The sequence below is a fragment of the Ranitomeya imitator genome, chromosome 4, assembly GCF_032444005.1.
Source record: "Ranitomeya imitator isolate aRanImi1 chromosome 4, aRanImi1.pri, whole genome shotgun sequence".
Lineage (NCBI taxonomy): Eukaryota > Metazoa > Chordata > Amphibia > Anura > Dendrobatidae > Ranitomeya > Ranitomeya imitator.
In genome coordinates, this window is record NC_091285.1 from 504,427,556 (window position 1) to 504,445,575 (window position 18,020).

General features: G+C 41.5%; 1 protein-coding gene across 2 annotated transcripts in view; it reads left to right on the plus strand.

The window, feature by feature from the left end:
* SLC12A1 (solute carrier family 12 member 1) overlaps positions 1 to 18,020 on the plus strand; it is a 186,643-nt gene that overhangs the window by 130,965 nt on the left and 37,658 nt on the right. For both annotated transcript variants that reach the window (XM_069766023.1, XM_069766024.1), the window contains exons 20-21: positions 57 to 139; positions 13,499 to 13,642. In XM_069766023.1, the coding sequence (XP_069622124.1) occupies positions 57 to 139; positions 13,499 to 13,642 (227 nt within the window). The remainder of the gene's footprint in view (positions 1 to 56; positions 140 to 13,498; positions 13,643 to 18,020) is intronic.

Consider the following 18,020-nt stretch of genomic DNA (forward strand, 5'->3'; position numbering starts at 1 on the left):
TTATTCTTTGCCATGGTTTCTTCTTCATATTCTTTATACTCTGCGCTTCTTTACAGTGACGCATTTGACTTCGAATTTGGAGTCATAATAGTAAGGAACAACCAAGGATTCGATATTTCGGCAGTTCTCCAGGCTCAAGGTAAGAAGGTGAACTTGGTCTAATCACATATGTCCATCTGTTATTTTTTCTGTCCACTTGACAGAACATAAAAAAAAGGAGACTGACGATCCACCTGCTCCTAGCGTTTCTTATGGGGTCAGACTTTATTAAAGTGGCAAACGTTGGATAGAGAAACGTTGCCCGCAAGTGGAGTGAATGCCTATATCTTGTTATAAAGTGCTGTGGTGTACGAAGGGGTTAAGGACTATTACTGTTATCCTGGTTTATAAGTATTGTCCACTTTTGGTGACCTTTTTTTTGCGTTACTTAAATGCAAGTATTTGGGGGTAAAAATTATTTTTGCAATTGGCTTTCACTTCAAAATCTTGCCCCATTTGGCTTCTATAGCCTCTGCAGTGCACTGTCTATTACTGGCCGCTCAATGAGTTATCTGAGCACCCATCAGGGAGCGAACTCTGAGAGTCCAATGGGAGAGTTTGCAGATCTTTTATCTTTCTTTTTTCTGGGTGCTGGGTGCTGATTTATGATCACAGACCACATCAAAGTTGAATGTGAAAGGAAACAAAGAGCCAATAAATGTCAACCGATGCAAAACTATTGATGAAACTCAATTGCAAAAATGTTTTTTAGCCCCAAATACATGCATTTAATAAAAAAAAATTACATGATATTTTCAGCATTACAGCATTACTTAGGGTATACAAAGCGGGTGAGGAGGGGAGGTGTCCGAGAACCGCCAGGAGGGAGATAATAGGTGATGACGTCATCATCTTCCAGTCTGCAGTAAGTCCTCCACAATGGACATCTGAATAGTGACATTGAGATCACATGATGCAGCTAGCCATAGTTGTAATTTGGAATATTATTTATATAGGGCCAATTAACTGAGAAGTGATGAGAAAACGAAACTACTAGGATTTTCTGTGTCTTCTATGTGATTCTTGACATATACTGTATGATATCAACCATTTTTATAGATACTCTCACAACAGGGCACTGCTGTTCAATGGCATGTTCTTCAGCAGAGCTGGACATGGGCCGAAGCGCCAATTCACCACTAAGAGGCCTCCACCATACCGCCCCCATCAGTCTGAACTCACTCATTGCAAACCCATTGTGAACTTCCTTGTTCAGACACTATGGGCCCAATTTATTATTACATTTATTCTTCTTTTAAGCCGTGCTTTCTCTAAAGTTTACATTACATCTGTTTTTATTTTCATCATTATAAGTTTGGGATTTCCAGATGTTTTTGGCTGATTGATCAATTGTGGCTTCTAAAAAAAAAAGTCCCAAAATATTGGTGGAAAGTATTCTTGTCCCCTTTGGACTCATTTTATGTATACTTTAAATTTTTGGCTCAAATTTTGAGACATTTTAATGTGACTTTTTTTTTTTTTTTGCTAAAAAAATAGCAAAATAGGCTTTCCTGTTTTATGCAAAATACCTGAATCACGTTCGACTTTTTGAACAATTTGGAACAAAAAACTTAAAGGATACAAGATTTAAAAAAAAGGCAAATGATGAATCGGGCTGTATGTGTTCACTGTATTGTACCAGTATTTTTTGGCACTCTGTTGCATAATTATGGGCGCCTGTGTCATTACTTATTATTACTTACTTTCAGTTCTCTACACACTTAGGGCAGTCCCACACGTCCAGATAATTCCGGTACCAGAAAAATCGGTACCGGAATTATCCGTATCCGTGTGCCTGTACGCGTCTGTGGCTCATCAGTGTGGCACACGTGTGCCGCCCGTGTGCCCACTGGGTACCACACGAACCGTGCAGGAGACAGCACTAAAGTTTAGCGCTGTCCCCTGCATCTGGTGCTGAAGCCGCGATTCATATCTTCTCTGCAGCAGCGTTTGCTGTAAAGAAGATATGATAAATCCTTTTTTTTTTGTTTCTCGTGTTTAAAATAAAGGTCCATGTCCCCACCCCCCTCCCACCCCCTGTGCGCCCGCCCCCTGTTCTTAAAATACTCACCCGGCTCCCTCGCTGGCTGGCGCTGCTTCCTGTCCTGGCCGCACCTTCTACTGTATGAGCGGTCACGTGGGGCCGCTCATTTATAGTGATGAATATGCGGCTCCACCCCTATGGGAGGTGGGGCCGCATATTCATGACTGTAATCGGCGGCCCCACGTGATCGCTCATACAGGAGAAGGTCCACAGAAACGCACGGGCACACGGACACGGATAATTCAGGTACCAATTTTTCCCGTACCGGAATTATCTGTACGTGTGGGACTGCCCTTAGAAAGCAGTTTTGATGGAGCCATACTATAACTTTATAGTGTGCTCTTACTTTTTTTCTTGGGGCCAATTAATTGAGATATTTTGCATGGAACGAACATAGAGGTTTTATAAAAAAGCTACAATTATTAATTAACTGAGCCCAAAAATGTCACCGACCTTCATAAACAGAATATCTGCAGACCAGCTAGGAACTAATAAGAGCGTTCGGCACAAATCCCAGCTTTCTGGCGCTACTATATCAAATTATAAGGGATAAAATATTGAATTATAGTTTTGTTTTATTCCTTTTCAGGGATTGATGCTTACAAATTACCGGTTTTATGTAAAGCTATAATTAATTCAGATTTGAGCTGTGAATTTCCTGTAATCTGTTTATCGGAAAGCAATGAAATCCGCATTCTCTTGTTCACCTTGCGTTGCCATAACTCATTTCGTGATAGTGGCGAACGGGGTGTAAAGGAAAATGTTACATTCAATGAAAGTGACATCAATTATGATAGTAATAAATGTCCTGGAACTGGTGGACTGAACCAGTATAGTAATGGTTTGTAGCGCACAGTGACACATTCACTTATGATGATAACGTGCATGATTTATACTTTGTCACTATTAATTCCACATTCCATCTTCTCCTAGGGACAAAATAGAACAAATGTGAAAAGAAAAGCATATCTAGCATTACAAATGGAAATGTGCACAGGAATAAATGCAAATGAAGTGATAAGAATTAGAAATGGTCCTAAATGGTGGACTGGTTTAATAATTGCACAGGGTTTAGCGGTGGAAAACAGGGAGCATGCAGAGCGAAAGAGTGACACCAAACTAGTACTGGATCTTGTCTTTGGAGCTCCACAGCCAGAATCAGGGTGGCCTAAAATGACAAGTCTGCAGGTACTCTATGTGACTTCAGACTTGTAAATCCTCGCATAGCGCACACTGCGAGGTGTGAGGATTCTCCAGTGTCACATGACCACAAGTATGTGCTATGCGTACTCCCGGCTACAATCTGTCGCAACGTGCTCGTTGCAAGTGTATTGTGCGAGGTCAGAATAGTCTAGATGTTCTCTGGCCGGGAGTGTGCATATTACATACTTGCGGTCACGTGGTCGCCGTTCCCGAGAATCCTTAGAGTGCCCTGTGAGATGTATGTGAGGAGTCACAAGTCTGCAGTCACACTTCTATCAGTTCTCCCACAATACTGTCAGCTCGGCTGAACTGGCTCTTCCCCACACTGACTGCTAGGATGAAAACTGAAGAAATGTTACTAATCACACTTATGGCTGCTCTGCTTCAGGCACTGTTTAATCACATGCAGCTCTGCAGCGAGACCAGTAAGCGTAGGGCTGTCTGTCATTACATGTCTCACACCGAGAGACCTGCTCTAAGCTCATGTTAGGGATTATTCTTCTTTCCCATGTATGGAAGGAAAACGTTAATACCTCCTGGGGCAAACTCTCAGGGAGATCTGTGTACTGCCTATAGAACAGCTCATTTACATATTAGGAAAAAAACAGGATTTCTGTGGAATAAGACTTCAGATTGGAGATATCAGGGTATCATTTTACTCAGCTTCCTGTGACCTACATGCCCATATAGACAGGTGAGGAGGGCTGATCCTACTGACAGATTCCCTTTAAGGCTATTCTGCCAATGACACCAGTACAAAGGACAATAAACTCCCTCTGGCTGATCGATCAGGACACTCGCAGACATTTGTACGACTGAAAATGAGTTGCGTTCACCTGAATAAGGTTGTTTTGGCGGCAAACTCATAGAGATCTCTGTAGGCTCCATTCAAATGCATAAGACACTTGCAGAAATTTCTGTGACAAATGAATGACTAGAATAATAAATTTATTGGCAGGCTAAGGAGTTGTGTCTATATGTAACTTCTTCATAAAGTAGTTTTAGCTTCAAAACTGTTTTTTTACAGTTCTTGATTTTGGGATAATATTATATCTTCTGTTACTTATTTATGGCACTATAGCAGAACTTACTGTTGTGCGTCGTATTGCGCAGCCATGGGATAGCTACATGCTTTCTATCACACTTTTCTCAAGAATGTATTTGCTGCCATCTGCTGGCCAATGCAGCACAAAACATGGTTTATACACTTGAATATACAGTATTTGCAGTAAATACATCTCTGTAAAAAGAATCAGAAGTATTACAGTGAAAAATGATATTTGCTTTGGATGGCCAATGGTGGTATCACTTGTGTAATACTTTTCTGATTTTTTTTTTGCCATGTATTTATAAAGATTTTTCTGGCCAAAATCCTTTTTTGCTGTACACATGGATAAGAATTTTAGATGCCACTGTGGTACATGAAAGTGGTAGAGAGCTTTATTTATCTTGTATGAATTGTGCGGACATATTCTGACGCAATAACATTAGTAAAAAGTATATTGCTTACATAGTTGTTACCAAAGTTTGGTGCTTGAACAAGGACTGAGAAAGGCATATCGACAAGGACATTTACTAAAAGAAATAGGTCAGCAGGTTTTTGCTACCCCATCAGAGAGCATCTTGATGTAGGGGTAGAGACCCTGATTCCAGTGAAGTGTTACTTACTGGGCTGCTTGCTGCAGTTGTGATAGGATCACTTTTGTATCGGCTGTAGATTTACCAGTTCTTTGATTGCTGAGAACTGTGTGCACTGTGCAAAGGCAGAAAGCTGCCAATCAGTGGTGGGGGCGGGGTTATACAAAGCTCATGGATATGGAGGACTACCTGGCAGAAGGTTTACTAGTCCTCTAGTGATAATCAAAACTACAGCAAGCAGTCCAGTAAGTTACACAGCTCTGGATTCCGGGTCTCTTTTTCTACATCATGCTTCTCTCATATTGGGTGGCAAATATATTCCTAGCTGGCAACAGGTTCCCTTTAAAATCAGTTTTAAAGGGGTGGTACAAACTAGCATAGATTTTTAGTTCTAAACATCTGCCTATTTAATGTAATAATCGAATAACTTTTCTAATGTACTTTAATTAAAAAGTCCCTACTCTTTCTAATTTTTTTTATTTTTTCCTCTTCCGGTTTGAAGGCATTTCGTTTAAGAATGAAACATCGTCAGGTTGTAGAGACTGCTGCAGCTTCTGCCCCCTTCTCTTAAGCAAAGCATTATCAGTGACATCATTTTCTGAGGCTGGGCTAGTCCTAGGATTACTGAGCATGCATTGGTTGTCAATTCCAAAGTATGCTCAGTACGAGCTCCCTTGTCACTGTGTGAAATTACTTTCAAAGCACATTAATAGTGTGCAGGAGAGCGCACTGTCAGTGCACATTGTAAGGAGAGAACACAGCAAGCAAAGACTAGCTCCATCCCCAAAAGTGACATCACTTTCAGGGGTAGGGCTGGTCTCTGCTTTTCTTGCTTGCCACATTCTTTCCTTACAATGCACACTGACAGTGCACTCACATGCCGGCCCTTGAAACTTCTCATCAGTGTCAGTGAGGGAGTGAGCAAACTGCCACTGTACATTGAATGTTATATCGTACAGTGACAAGGGGGCTCGTATTTAGCATATGTCAAAAATGACAACTGATGCATGCTCAATAGAAGAGGGACTAGCCCAGAAACTGTAACGGACATTTCTGATGACACTTTGTTTCAGGAAAGGGCAGGGGCTGCTACAGTGACCACAGCATCTGCATCCGGATGACGTCTCATTTGAGTATCCCAGCATGCATTGGGAACTCTCAAACGAAATGTCATCAAACCGGAAGTACGGTAGGTAAAAAATAAATAAATAAGAGAATAGAGAGGAAACGGAAGAGATTTTTTAATTAAAGTATATGAGAAAAGAGATTACATTATCACTTTAAATAGACAGATATTTAGGATTAAAATAAATGTTTGTTTCAGACCACCCCTTTAATGTACTGTAAAAAAGGCAATAGTCTAGTCTTACAATAAATTTGTAATCATTGCCAGTCTGTGCGCCAGCAGAGCAAATCAAAGTCAGCTATGGGTTGGCATTGATTTGCAGTTTAATTTAGGCCAATTTCCTCCATAAATAGCAAAGTGTTGGGAAGCTGAAGTTCCGAGTTCTCCCCCTAAGCATAGTCCAATTTTCTTTAAAATTGAGAAAGCAAAATATAAATAAAAAAAAAAGGCTTGGGGGATTTTTGCACTCAACAGATTTATAGTACAGTGTGCAACTTTTTTTCTTGCAGAATTCTGGTGCAAGCTGCTTCATAGGTCGTCCCTATGAACCTCAAAGTAAATGACTATATATTTCTAAAATAAATATATAATTACAACCCGCCTGTCTATTTTCATCTATTCTTCCTTGGAAAATGTTTCCAGTTCTTTGAGATTCCTCTGTCGTCTTTCATGCACTGCTATTGAGGTCTTGCCACAGAATTTCAATGATGCTCGGATCAGGGGACTGTGAGGGCCATTGTAAAACCTTCAGCTTGCACCTTTTGAGGAGTTCTATTGTGGATTTTGATCATTTTACACTTGTAGAAGCCATCCTCTTCTCAACTTCAGCTTTTTTACAGATGGTGTTACATTTGTATCAAGAATTTGTTGAAATGTCATTGAATTCTTTCTTCCCTCTTCCTGTGAAATGTTTCCGTGCCATTGGCTGCAACAAAACCCCAAAGCGTGATTGATCCACCCCATGCTTAATGGTTGGTGAGATGTTCTTTTCCTGAAATTCTATGCCCTTTTTTCTCCACACATACCCTTAACCAAAGAGTTTTATTTTAACCTCATCAGTCCATAGGACTTGTTTCCAAAATGCATGAGGCTTGTTGAGATGTTCTTTTGCATTCTCATGATGCTGAATTTTATGGTGAAGACGCAGGAGAGGTTTTTTTTTTCTGATGAATCTTCAATGAAGGCCATATTTGTGTCGGTGTCTCTGAATAGTAGAATAATGCACCAAAACTCCAGAGTCTGCTAAATCTTTCCGAAGGTCTTTTGGAGTCAAGCAGGGGTTCTGATTTGCCTAACTAGCAATTCTATGAGCAGCTCTCACTGACATTTTGCTTGGTCTTCCAGAACTTATCTTGACCTCCACTGTTCCTGTTAACTTCCATTTATTAATTACATCTCAAACTAAGTAAAGAGTAGCTTGAAAATGCTTTGTTATCTTTTTATAGACCTTCTCCTGCTTTGTGGGCGTCCACCATTTTCATTTTCAGAATGTTAGGCAACTGCTTAGAAAAACCCATGGCTGATGTTTTTTGGCACTAAGTTAGAGGAGGCTGAGTTTTTATAAAGCTGGGAAATTATCTGAGTTATCTGAGCACACAAATCTCCAAGGGTGCCCACACTTTCGCATCAGCCCATTTTCCTTTTTGTAATTTGTAAAACGTAAAAAATGACAATACTTTTTTTTGCGCCTGAAATACAAAGGAAATGTGTCATCTTTAACTTTAGTCATTTTAGAGATCATTTCATCTTTAACTTGCTTAACTGTTCACTATAACAATAATTTTGACCAAGGGTGCCCAAACTTTACATGCCACTGTATAGATGGCAATAAAATATTGAAAGTGAGTCACATTGAGAAACAAAGTTCAGACTGAGATCTTGCCTAGTTCTTGCATCTTATGCTAGAATATATACAGTATGACAAGTGACTTGCAGCTGTAATCGCAGCAAAAGGTGGCGCAACAAAGTATTAAGTTAAAGGGGCCGAATAATATTGCACGCCCCACTTTTCAGTTTTTGAATTGCCACAAAAATGTAAAATAACCAATAAATTTCGTTCAACTTCACAATTGTGTTCCACTTGTTGTCGATTCTTCACCAAAAATTTGCATTTGGTATCTTTATGTTTGAAGCATGATATGTGGGAAAAGGTTGAAAAGTTCCAGGGAGCCGAATACTTTCGCAAGGCACTGTATCTGTCCAGGGCATCATTCTTAGGCAATGAAACCTTCGACTTCGAATTTCAAAAGATTCGCTCTTTTCTAATGTCAATGTAAAAAAAAGTAGACATATGGCTATAGTCGAAGGTATTGGCAACCTTGAAATTGTTTCAGAAATTGAAGTGTTTCTCTCAGAAAATGATTGCAATGACAATGTTTTGTTATACACCTTTATTTCCTTGCATGTATTGGAACAACACAAAAAAACAGAAAACAAAAGGCAAATAAAAATAATAATTTCACACAAAACCCCCAAAATGGTCCAGACAAAATTTTTAGTACCCTCAACTTAATATTTTGTTGCACACCCTTGGGAATAAACAACTGATTTGTGAAGCAATCACTTCCTATAATCACCAACAAGCTTCTTACACCTCTCCCCTTGGAATTTTGGAGCTCTCTTTTTTTGCAAACTGCTCCAGGTCTCTCATATTTGAAGAGTGCCTTGTCCCAACAGCAATTTTAAGATGGAAATTAGATCCAGACTTATTGCTGGTCACTTCAGAACTCTCCAGCACTTTGTTTCCATCTATTCCTGGGTGGTTCTTGAAGTATGTTTGGTGTCATTGTCCTGCTGGAAGACCTATGACCTAGGACGCCAACCCAGGTTTTAGATCAGTCTCAGAAATAAAACATCTTTGATCTGCCACCATATTTCACTGTAGGTACTGTGTTCTTTTGTTTGTAGGCCTCATTTCATTTTCGGTAAACAGTAGAATAATGTGCTTTACTAAACAGCTCCATCTTGGTCTCATCTGTCCACAAGAAGCTTTCCCAGAAGGATTTTGGCTTACTTAAATACATTTTGACAAACTGCAGTCTGGCCTTTTTATGTCTTTGTATCAGCATATCAGCAATGAGGTTCTCCTGGGTCTCCTGCCATAGCATTTAATTTCATTCATGCTGACACTGATGCACCCTGAGCCTGCAGGAAAGCTTGAATTTCTTTGGAACTTGATTGGGGCTGCTTATCCACCATTCGGACTTTCCTGTGATTCAACAGTTCATCAATTTTTCTCTGACGTCCACGAACAGGGCGATTAGCTACAATGCCATGGGTTATAAATTCTTGATTAGGTTGCGTACCAAGAGCAAAGGAACATCAAGATCTCTGGAGATGGACTTGTAACCTTGAGATTGTTGATATTTTTCAAATTATGTCCAATTTGCCTTTTTTCACCTTTTTTTGTGTTATTCCAATACACTCAAAGGAAATTAACATGTGTATAACAAAACGTGTGTAATTGCATTAACCTTCTTTTAGAAAGAAATACCGTACTTCATTTTCTGGAACAATTTCAAGGGTGCCAACACTTTCAGCCATAATTGAGTTCCCAAATTTCATACAATTTGTACAAGAGAATGCTGCAGTCATCCTTTACAAGAACCTTAAAGGGAACCTGTCACCCCGTTTTTTCAGATTGAGATATAAATACTGTTAAATAGGGCCTGCGCTGTGCGTTACTATAGTGTATGTAGTGTACCCTGATTCCCCACCTATGCTGCGAAATACATTACCAAAGTCGCCGTTTTCGCCTGTCAATCAGGCTGGTCAGGTCAGGCGGGCGTGGTGACATCGCTCTTTTCTTCCCCAGCTTTCCGTTGGTGGCGTAGTGGTGTGCGCATGTCGCAGTGACGAATCCACTGCGCGCACGTGAAGAAGCAGCGCGCGATCTGCGCTATTACCCCCTGTCATCGGTGGGGGTGGCCATCTTCCTGGGGCCGCGCGTGCGCAGATGGAGTACTCTGCTGCACGGGGCTTCAGGAAAATGGCCACGGGATGCCGCGCGTGCGCAGAAGAGATCGTGGCGGACATTTTCCCAAAGCCGAGATGCACGCGCGGCCCCAGGAAGATGGCCGCCCCCACCGATGACAGGGGGTAATAGCGCAGATCGCGCGCTGCTTCTTCACGTGCGCGCAGTGGATTCGTCACTGCGACATGCGCACACCACTATGCCACCAACGGAAAGCTGGGGAAGAAAAGAGCGATGTCACCACGCCCGCCTGACCTGACCAGCCTGATTGACAGGCGAAAACGGCGACTTTGGTAATGTATTTCGCAGCATAGGTGGGGAATCAGGGTACACTACATACACTATTGTAACGCACAGCGCAGGCCCTATTTAACAGTATTTTTATCTCAATCTGAAAAAACAGGGTGACAGGTTCCCTTTAAGAACAGAAGACAAGCAAGGGGAAAAGCTTATAGCATGATTGTACTTATACTTTTGTGGACTAAATAGTAATCTGACGAAATTCTCTGAGATACCAACACAACACGTGATGAGAATAGTTATGTGAGAGAATTGCTTTGTGAACACAATAGATGAATAAGAGATTTTAGATGGAGAACATTAAGAAAGAATGAGAAGTGATAACCTTTCTAACAGAATCATATGCATGATTAACGTCATATCCTATTAAATACAGTCATCATGTTATTATAGCAAGGCCTAATTAAAGGAGAAGTATTAGCGATCGTAAGTGTCAGATGGGTAATTAAAGTCGGTATCAGTTGGCTATACACTGTAGAACCCATTTTTATACACCATTTGCCAGACAAGGAAGATTAGTTCTGTACTTCATTCTTGTACAATAAAAGGTAACTTTCCCAGTGAGGAATCTTTTCCACAGTCTAGTGCTCCTATCACATTAACGGATAACAAACCTCTTTATGCTTAATTCTGAATGATGTCCCTTCTTCTGATGGAAATATATGCCATTTGGGATACAAAATTGTCCATTACATCATTCACTCTATCTGTGATTCCTTCAACATTTTCATATTTGAATGTTAAAACATATTAATATATATACAGCAGAAATGAATATATACACATGCCTGGCTAGATACACATCCGTTTATTGACAGAAAGTGTGTATGGCAGTAGAATAAGGATTTATTTCCCAAAATGTTAGAGTGAACCTGACAGAGGGTACTTGGTGCCCAATCCACAGGCACTGGGTTGTTTCAAGCACTAGCTGTATGATCTCAGCCAGGTAGCAATATTTCAGGGTCAAACATACTTTAAAAGCCACCAGGCACCAATCTCCGCTGGAGACTAGTCAGACAGGCTGGACCACCACCCTCCCATGCATGACACAGTGTCATATGACAATCAGTTTTGGGGCCGGAATACCTCGCCTGGCCCCTGCAGATACTTAAGGGGAAGGAAATAAGTATTTGATCCCTTGCTGATTTTGTAAATTTGCCCACTGACAAAGACATGAACAGTCTATAATTTTAAGGGTAGGTTAATTTTAACACTGAGAAATAGAATATCAAAAATAAAATCCAGAAAATCACATTGTATAAATTATATAACTTTATTTGCATTTTGCAGTGAGAAATAAGTATTGGATCCCTCTGACAAACAAGACTTAATACTTGGTGGCAAAACCCTTGTTGGCAAGCACATCAGTCAGACTTTTTTTGTAGTTGATGATGAGGTTTGCGCACTTGTCGGGAGGGATTTTGGTCCACTCCTCATTTGCAGATCATTTCTAAATCATTAAGATTTTGAGGCTTTCACTAGGCTTCACTGTATCTTTTACGCCCTGCTATGGGCATTGGCTTCATTGTTCTTCTGCGCAGGCGAGTCACTGCTACTGAAGATTTTTTCTTCCAGGCAACACATTAAAAGTCTATTTCTTAGCAACAAGACCGCAGCTATGAGGTATACAAGTAAGACGGTTTTAACCATTCTATCACCTGTATGCCCATAGTAATAGCTTAAAAGCATCCCAGGGGGTGACAGATTCCCTTTAAAAGGAAATAGAGTATGGACTACAGAACAGGAGAAGGACTTAGGTATTCTGGTTGCAAGCAAGCTGAGCAGCAGTACTCAATGTCAGGCAGCAGCTGCGAAAGCAAACAACACGTTTAGGATGAATAAAAAGAGCGAAAAAATCCCCTGATCCGACTGTATCTTGTAAGTCACTTCTAAGGGGAAATCTTGAATATGGGATCCAGTTTGAGATTGAAAAGATTTTATACAATGGAGGACAACTAGATTATTACACTGAATGGAGGTAACAATGAAAGATTGGAAAAGTTGGAGTTGTTTAGTATAGAAAAAAACGCCTCAAAGGCTATCTGATTTACATGTATAAATACAGTACATGTGTGATCCATACAGAGGACTGGCACATGATTTGTCCCTACGAAAGACCTTACAAAGGACAACGGAACATTCATTACGGGTAGAGAAAAGGCGATTTCGGCAGATGAATAGGAAAGGGTTCTTTACAGTTACAGCAGTCAGACTGTAGAATGCCCGACCACAAAAGATTGTGGGTTATAAATAATCTAGCGGTAGAGAATGTATAACTTGTGGAGAAAGGCTGAACTTGATGAACCTGTGTCTTTTTTCAGCCTACCATATGTAACTTTGTATTTAGATCAGTTATGGAAGTTCTACACCACCACTTTTTATCAAATACATTCATCTTCTAGTTACTTGATAGTTAGAACTTGTTAGACTTTCTGGAAAAAAGCAGAGGTATTTGGTGACTCTGGAAAATGATCCTATCTGAGTAACCTTCTCTTCAGTTTTTACAATACTGTACCAATTTATCTGCAGTATGAATAGTTTCAGAAGGCCTTCAACGTTTTGGCTACATATCTGCATTGAGACTCGACTACGGTGGTGGGCATTAAAGGGACTCTGTCACCTGAATTTGGAGGGAACAATTTTCAGCCATGGAGGCGGGGTTTGGGGGTTTTTGATTCACCCTTTCCTTACCCGCTGGCTGCATGCTGGCTGCAATATTGGATTGAAGTTCATTCTCTGTCCTCCATAGTACATGCCTGCACAGGGCAATCTTGCCTTGCGCAGGCGTGTACTATGAAGGACAGAGAATGAACTTCAATCCAATATTGCAGCCAGCGGGTAAGGAAAGGGTGAATCAAACACCCGAAAACCCCGCCTCTATGGCTGAAAATTGTTCCCTCCAAATTCAGGTGACAGAGTCCCTTTAAAGACCACGTGATACAGTGAGTTGGTCTTTATGAAGCAGACAAATGAGTCCAGAACCAGACCTAAAGGCCTCTCATTCTCAGCAATACTGGGTCTACCAGGGGTCAAAGCTCCAATGTAATTACTTTTATAACCTGTCTTATTATAAGTCTCTAAGACTTAGAAAAAAAGGGGGTTGTAATGGGAAAACGTACCGTATTTAATTTTCCAGAATCTATCATTAACTATTTCTTCATTTCTAAATTTGTAGAGGAGTTCCAGAGACTAGAACAAGAGAGACTGGCACTTGAAGCAACCATTAAAGACAGTGAATTTCAGGATGGAAATGGTAGAATTCGCAGGTTCTTTTCTAAATCCAGCAAGCTGAATATTTCTACCCAAGCATCTAAGAAAGGTAATAATGTTTAAGAGTTTCTACCATTGTTCCTTATGATATATCTCCTGCGTACAGTTACGAGTGTTGGAGTAAAAGCTTACTTTATTCTTTAAGAGGTAAAACCAGAACAAAAAGTTTCCATTGTTTTGTGTATATTTTTTCAGTTCCTGAATAATATGCAAAATGGTTCCCGAAAGGAAAATATATGACTCCATCTAAATTAAAATTAGAGCCTGAAGGAATAGTCGTGTAATTTATATACATTACAAGTATTTCTACTTATAACTATTTATGTTATGTTCTGCTGTCAAAAAAGCTTCCACTAAATAATAGCGTACTTTAGCTATAGCGACATTTGCATTTAGCTTGAAGGGAGTTCACGCTTATTGCATGGTAAGCAGCCTCATTTCCTGCTTATGTATTCACAAATAATGTGATTGCAGGAAAAAACATAAATTAGATGTGATGTAATAGATTCTATTGTATGGCCGCCTCCAGTATTAGAAGCTATTGACTCATTTTTCGCTACTGACAGCAATACTTTGAGTTCTCCAGTCAGCATATTTGTGTGTCTTCAACAGGTTTTTAAAGCTTTATTATATAACTGAATGCTTAGAAGTGAAATTTTCAAAGTTAGTAAAATTAATATACGGGGGCTCTTAATTATTTCACTTTGATCTCTCAAATTAAAGGGAATCTGTTAGTAGGATTACCCTCATAAGCCTTCTATATTTGCTTGTACATAATAGAAAGGTGAATAAAAAGATACATAGATAGCTGCAATCTGATGTCTTATTCCAGTGAAATCCACATTTTTGTTAATATGTTAATGAGCTGTTAAGATCTATGGGCCGGAAATAGATCTCCAGAGAATCTGTCTCTAAAGCTTATTCTAAATGAAAAGAGATGTTACCAGTATGAGACATGTAGCTCAGGAGAGCAGACTGTCAGTTATTACATGTCTCACTCAAGTAACGCCCCTTACATTTAATATAAGCAAATTTTCAAAAAGATAGGTATCGGGCCCATAAATCTAAACTATGTACATATTTAAAAAACTGTGGATTTCTCTCGAATAAGACATTGGATCCCAGATATCAAGGTGTCATTTTATTAAACTTTCTCTGAAGTGCATGCCCATATGCAGTGAAGGAAACAATTATTTGATCCCTTGCTGATTTTGTAAGTTTGCCCACCGACAAAGACATGAACAGTCTATGATTTTAAGTGTAGGTTAATTTTAACATTGAGAGATAGAATATCACAAATAAAATCCAGAAAATCACATTGTTTAAATTTTATAAATTTACTAGCTATTGAACCCGTTCTACGCCCGGGTGGCGAGCATTTAAATTGGTATATGGTCTCCATCATGTGCTGCTGCCATCCTGCGCCCGTTCTGTCATGTGCTGCTGCCATCCTGCGCCCGTTCTGTCATGTGTTGCTGCCATCCTGCGCCCGTTCTGTCATGTGCTGCTGCCATCCTGCGCTTGTTCTGTCATGCGCTGCTGCCATCCTGCGCCCGTTCTGTCATGCGCTGCTGCCATCCTGCGCCCGATCTGTCATGTGCTGCTCCCATCCTGCGCCCGTTCTGTCATGTGCTGCTCCCATCCTGCGCCCGTTCTGTCATGCGCTGCTGCCATCCTGCGCCCGTTCTGTCATGTGCTGCTCCCATCCTGCTGCCATCCTGCGCCCGTTCTGTCATGTGCTGCTGCCATCCTGCGCCCGTTCTGTCATGTGCTGCTGCCATCCTGCGCCCGTTCTGTCATGCGCTGCTGCCATCCTGCGCCCGTTCTGTCATGTGCTGCTGCCATCCTGCTGCCATCCTGCGCCCGTTATGTCATGCGCTGCTGCCATCCTGCGCCCGTTCTGTCATGTGCTGCTGCCATCCTGCGCCCGTTCTGTCATGTGCTGCTGCCATCCTGCGCCCGTTCTGTCATGTACTGCTGCCATCCTGCGCCCGTTCTGTCATGTGCTGCTGCCATCCTGCGCCCGTTCTGTCATGTGCTGCTGCCATCCTGCGCCCGTTCTGTCATGCGCTGCTGCCATCCTGCGCCCGTTCTGTCATGCGCTGCTGCCATCCTGCGCCCGTTCTGTCATGTGCTGCTCCCATCCTGCGCCACTATTGTATTATATGCCCCCGTATGCTGCTGCCATATAAAAAAAAAAAAAATACCATACTCACCTATCGTCCGGCTCCACTGCAGGTGTGTCTTCAAGAAAATGGCGCCGGAAAGCGCGGACTGCGCAGGCGCCGATTCCGGCAGCAGGAATCGGCGCCTGTGCAGTCCGCGCTCTCCGGCGCCATTTTCTTGAAGACACACCTGCAGTGGAGCCGGAGTGTGTCTTCAAGAAAATGGCGCCGGAAAGCGCGGACTGCGCAGGCGCCGATTCCGTCACAGCAGAGGAGCCGGAAGACGGAGCCGCACGCAGCGCTGGAACGGAGGACAGGTGAATATACTTACCCTCCCTCCTGGCGCGTCCACGGTCCCTGACTCTCCGATGGAGATCGCGGTATGCGTTCAGTGCTTACGCATACCGCGATCTCCTGGGAGCGTCACTTTGTGGGGGCCAGACTGCGCCGGCGCTTGCGCCTGCGCAGTCTATAAAGGCATTGGACAGAGTGACGCTCCCAGCGTTATATTATAGATTAGAATTTTGCAATGGCAAATAAGTATTTGATTCCTCTGGCAAACAAGACTTAATACTTGGTGGCAAAACCCTTGTTAGCAAGCACAGCAGTCAGACATTTTTTGTAGTTGATGATGAGGTTTGTGCACATATCAGGAGGAATTTTGGTCCACTCCTCTTCGCAGATCATCTCTAAATCATAAAGATTTTGAGGCTGTCGCTTGGCAACTCAGAGCTTCAACTCCCTCCATAAGTTTTCTATGGGATTAAGGTCTGGAGACTGTCTAGGCCACTCCATGACCTTAATGTGCTTCTTTTTGAGCTACTCCTTTGTTGCATTGGCTGTATGTTTTGGGTCATTGTCTTGCTGAAGAACCAGCCACGACCTATTTTTAATGTCCTGGCAGAGGAAATGATGTTGTCACTCCATTCTCCCATTGATGTAGTAAAGTAGTCCTGTGCCCGTATCAGAGAAACACCCCCAATACATAATGTTTCCACCTCCATGCTTGACAGGGGGGAAGGTGTTCTTTGGGTCATAGGCAGCATCTCTCTTCCTCCAAACACGGCGAGTTGAGTTAATGCCAAAAAGGTCAATTTTTGTCTCATCTGACCACAACATCTTCTCCCACTCACTCACAAAATCATCCAGGTGTTCATTTGCAAACTTCAGATGGGCCTGCACATGTGCCTTCTTCTTGAGCAGGGGGACCTTGCAGGCACTGTAGGATTTTAAACCTTTAAGTTGTAATGTTACCAATGGTTTTCTTGGTGACTGTGGTCCCAGCTGCCTTGAGATCATTAACAAGTTCCCCCTGTGTAGTTTTAGGCTGATCTCTCACCTTCCTCATAATCAAGGTTACTCCACGAGGTGAGATTTTGCATGGTGTCCCAGATAGATGTCGATTGACAGTCATTTTGTATTTCTTACTATTGCACCAACAGTTGTCTCCTTCTCACCCAGTGTCTTACGTATGGTTTTGTAGCCCATTCCAGCTTTGTATAGGTCTATGATCTTGTCCCTGACATCCTTATAAAGCTCTTTGGTCTTGCCCATGTTGTAGAGGTTAGAGTTTGACCTATTAATTGAGTCTGTGGACAGGAGTCTTTTATAAAGGTGACTATGTAAGACAGCCATCTTTAATGCAGGTGACGAGTTGATTAGGAGTGTCTAACTGGTCTGTCGGAGCCAGAACTCTTAATGGTTGGTAGGGGATCAAATACTTAATTTTCACTGCAAAATGCAAATACATTTACATAATTTATACAATGTGATTTTCTGGATTTTTTTTATATTCTATCTCTCAATGTTAAAATTAACCTACGCTTAAAATTATAGACTGTTCATGTCTTTGTCAGTGGGCAAACTTACAAAATCAGCAAGGGATCAAATACTTATTTCCATCACTGTAGACAGCTTAGGAGAGTCGATCCTACTGACAGATTCCTTTTTAAGGTGCTCTGTATGCGATATGCCTTTCATAACACAGAAACAAACCAAACAGGTGCCTGTTACTGAGTAGTTTTGGAGAGTTGGCAAATAAATGCTCCCTTTTCTGACATTATTTAGTAATCTATGCCTATTGGCTAAAACCGCCGATCACAGACTTCCTGTCTCCTCTACCTCCGCCACTCGTATATGGACCTTATTGTTTTATGGTGTTTTCTGGATTGTTATGTACTTACCAATATTACTTACTATTTAGGTCCCAACCTATGGCCCACCAGAAATGTTCCAGAACTGCCTGAGAAAGCACCCCGTTTT